Source organism: Tupaia chinensis, unplaced genomic scaffold, assembly GCF_000334495.1.
Source record: "Tupaia chinensis unplaced genomic scaffold, TupChi_1.0 Scaffold000610_1, whole genome shotgun sequence".
NCBI classification, from domain to species: Eukaryota; Metazoa; Chordata; class Mammalia; order Scandentia; family Tupaiidae; genus Tupaia; species Tupaia belangeri.
This window is the reverse complement of record NW_006160129.1, coordinates 75,831-78,818: the sequence shown is the minus strand read 5'-3', so window position 1 is coordinate 78,818 and position 2,988 is coordinate 75,831. Positions and strand designations below refer to the sequence as shown.

General features: G+C 53.1%; 1 protein-coding gene across 1 annotated transcript in view; it reads right to left on the bottom strand.

The window, feature by feature from the left end:
• Positions 1 to 2,988, bottom strand: part of IRF5 (interferon regulatory factor 5) — a 10,267-nt gene that overhangs the window by 3,873 nt on the left and 3,406 nt on the right. The window contains 2 exon segments of the mRNA XM_006158804.3: positions 580 to 644; positions 1,136 to 1,325. Coding sequence (XP_006158866.1) covers positions 580 to 644; positions 1,136 to 1,325 — 255 coding nt within the window.

The window sequence follows — 2,988 nt, the reverse complement described above, 5'->3', positions numbered from 1 at the left end:
TGGGTAGCAGCCTCTGGAGCTGAAGGGAAGACGTAGGCAAAGGAGGGAGGAGGCCAGCGAGGAAGGGAGGACAGGTCATTAGATAGATCCCACGCAAAAGGAATTGTGCGAGAACCACGAGCCAATCCCCCAGCTGCCTCCAGGCCCAGGTCTGCTGACCCAGGCAGGCCATTAAAGTTCCCAACGCCTCAGTTTCCTCATTGGCCTCTTCCAGGGAGTGATACCTACCAAGCCCCAGCTGCTGGGAGGGTGGGTCAGACAACTTGTGAGCACACTGTGTGATGACAAAGCCCAGGAAGGGACCAGGAAGGGACCAGGAAGGGACCAGGAAGGGATCAGGAAGGACTTTGCGCCTCCTTCAGAATCTGGGGAGAAGGGCTCAGAGCGCCCAGCAAGCCTTTTTTCTCGCTTTCTGTCTCTATGTCTCTCTCTGTCTGTCTGGCGAGCGCACGCGCCCTACAGTGAAAATCTCTCCAAAAAAAAAAAAAAAAGAAAAGAAAAAAGTGGGGTGGGATGCAGCGAAGTCCCTGCCAGGGCCGCTGGCCAGCACAGGTGACCGCCCCACCACCCCGCACTCACCTCCTCTTCTTCCTCGTCTTCCTCGTCTCCTGGACCAAAAGGGTACTCCTCAGTGGGCTGGGACTCTGCACGGCAAGGGATTGTCACGCAGGACAGGAGAGGGGTCACCATGGAGGAACAAGGCCACCCTGGGCTCTATCTGGGCAGCCTGACAGCCTGCCTGGGGCTCCTGCTGTGGCTCTGCCCTCCCCAAAGCAGCCCAAACAGGGTGACATCAAAGTCAAAGCCACTGGAAATCAGAGGTCTCCCGGACTCCGGGGCCTTCAGCTCTCTGGGCCACCGGAACTAGACCAGGCGAATCCAGGTGCCTAAAACAAGGGCAATGGTGGGGAAGGACTGGGGCCTGGGTCCCCCGCCAAACCATTCCTGTCTCCATCACGTCCCACCTCAGCACTCCTGGGAGCCTTGTGTGTCCGGACCTGGCAGGAGCACTAAGCAGCACGTCTGGGACCATGCACCCTGCAGGTATGAGGGCCCTTCCTGTACCCAAAATGTGATGGCTGGGGGCCCAACATCGCACAGCTCCCACTGGGCGACACAGGGCCAGGCCTGGTACCTGCGGGAGTGGGGCCATTAGAGCAGACCTCGTAGATCTTGTAGGGCTGAGGCGGCATGTCCCGGGGCCCATCATAGAAGAGGCGGAAGTCGCGGCTCTTGTTAAGTGCACAGCGCAGGTTGGCCTTCCACTTGGCGGGATCAGCCTCGTCGACCCCTTCCGTGTACTTCCCCGTCTCCCTGGCCCAGGCCTGGGGCAGGAAGAGAGGACAGCTGACCGCAGCCAAGCTCACCCACCACAGCCCCTGCCGCCTCCTGCTCTGTGGGAATCACTGGCACAGTGTGACCCTCAGCCACGGGCTGAGCCTGGCGGAGCTGGGCTGCCACGTGGGGATCCTCCCTGCTCTCGGTTCCAACAAGCGTGGCCACTTTGAAAATATCTACACTCCCTGCTCCTGGGAGGGTACCTGGGTACTGCCTCCAAGGAGGACGGGGGGGACAGGGAGGAGACCTGGAAGGGGCTGGGTTTGAATCCGAACATACCCAGGCCCATCACTGCCTCTGTTTGCCTCAGTCTCCTCCTCATGGTACCCACCTCCCAGGGTGGCAGTGAAGACCCGGAGGCTGGCGCCGCAGGGCACTCAGCACCGGGTCTGCACCCAGGCGGGTCAGCTCACATTAGCTATTGGTATTACTATTTGAGTGACAGCTGGTAACATCAGGGTTATACATGTTTCTACCCTGTAACCCAGCAATTCAGTTTCTAGAAATTCACCAGACGGTTTATAGAACATCTACACAAAATTCTGCACATACAAGGTTATCCACTGTAGCAATATTTGGAAAAGCAAGAAAAACCCCAAATACCCAAAACCCACCAGTGGGGAGCAGCTTAAATTATGGCCAATCCATAGAACAGAGTACTGAGCAGGAGGAAAAAACTATAAAAAAAGGAGGAAGCTTTTTTTTTTTTTTCTGCAGGGTGTGTGTCCTCAAGGGGTAGAAAGTGAGATAAAATGAGAAATCACTCATGACAGGGAGGGCCATGCCACAATCCTTTCTCCATTCTCCTCTTCGGATTTCGGGCATGTACATGTGCCTGGCGTGTTTTTTAAGTCATCGGGTCTGGGATTCAAACCAGTGCTGGACACTCCCACATGGCCAACCATGGTTTGAATCCCAGACCTGGTGGCTTGCTTTCTCACTTTCTCTCTCTCTCTCTCTCTCTCTCTCTGTGTGTGTGTGTGTGTGTCTGGTCAAATTAAAATAAATGAATGAATAAAATAAATAAATAAATAATTCTTTAAAAAAAAAAAAAAAGATGAGGATCTTAGGGCCAGCAGGTGACATGGAAGTTAAGACAGTGGATGTAGACAACTGTGCAGTTCAAGTCCTGGACCCGTGGCTTGAAAATCACACTGGGCGTGTGTGCCCAAAATCCTGAGAAGAGACTGGAGGAAAAAGGACAGCAGCATGGCCACCCCTCCTGGGGGTGATTTCTCACTTTCCCTCTCTCTGTCTCTCTCTAACAAGTGCATGTACCCTATCTTACAAGAAAAAAGGAAATGGGACCAGCAAATGGCATGATGGTTACATCACTGGACTCCCACATAGTCACCATGGTTCAAGTCTCGGACCTGGCCACTGAAAACAAGCCAGAAATGTGCACATGCATGCCCAAGATCTCAAGAGGAGAATGGAGAAGAGACTGCGGCATGGCCATCCCCCTGGGGGATGATTTTTCACTTTTTGTCTCACTGTCCCTCTGTCTCTCCAGTGAGCATGTGCACCCTATAACAAAAAAATCTCTCTATGAAAAAAAAGGAAAAAGATGATGACTATACTAATTATCCCGATTAAGTCATTACACATTATAGTCTTTTTTTTTTTTTTTTTTTTGAGGGGTTTTTGCTT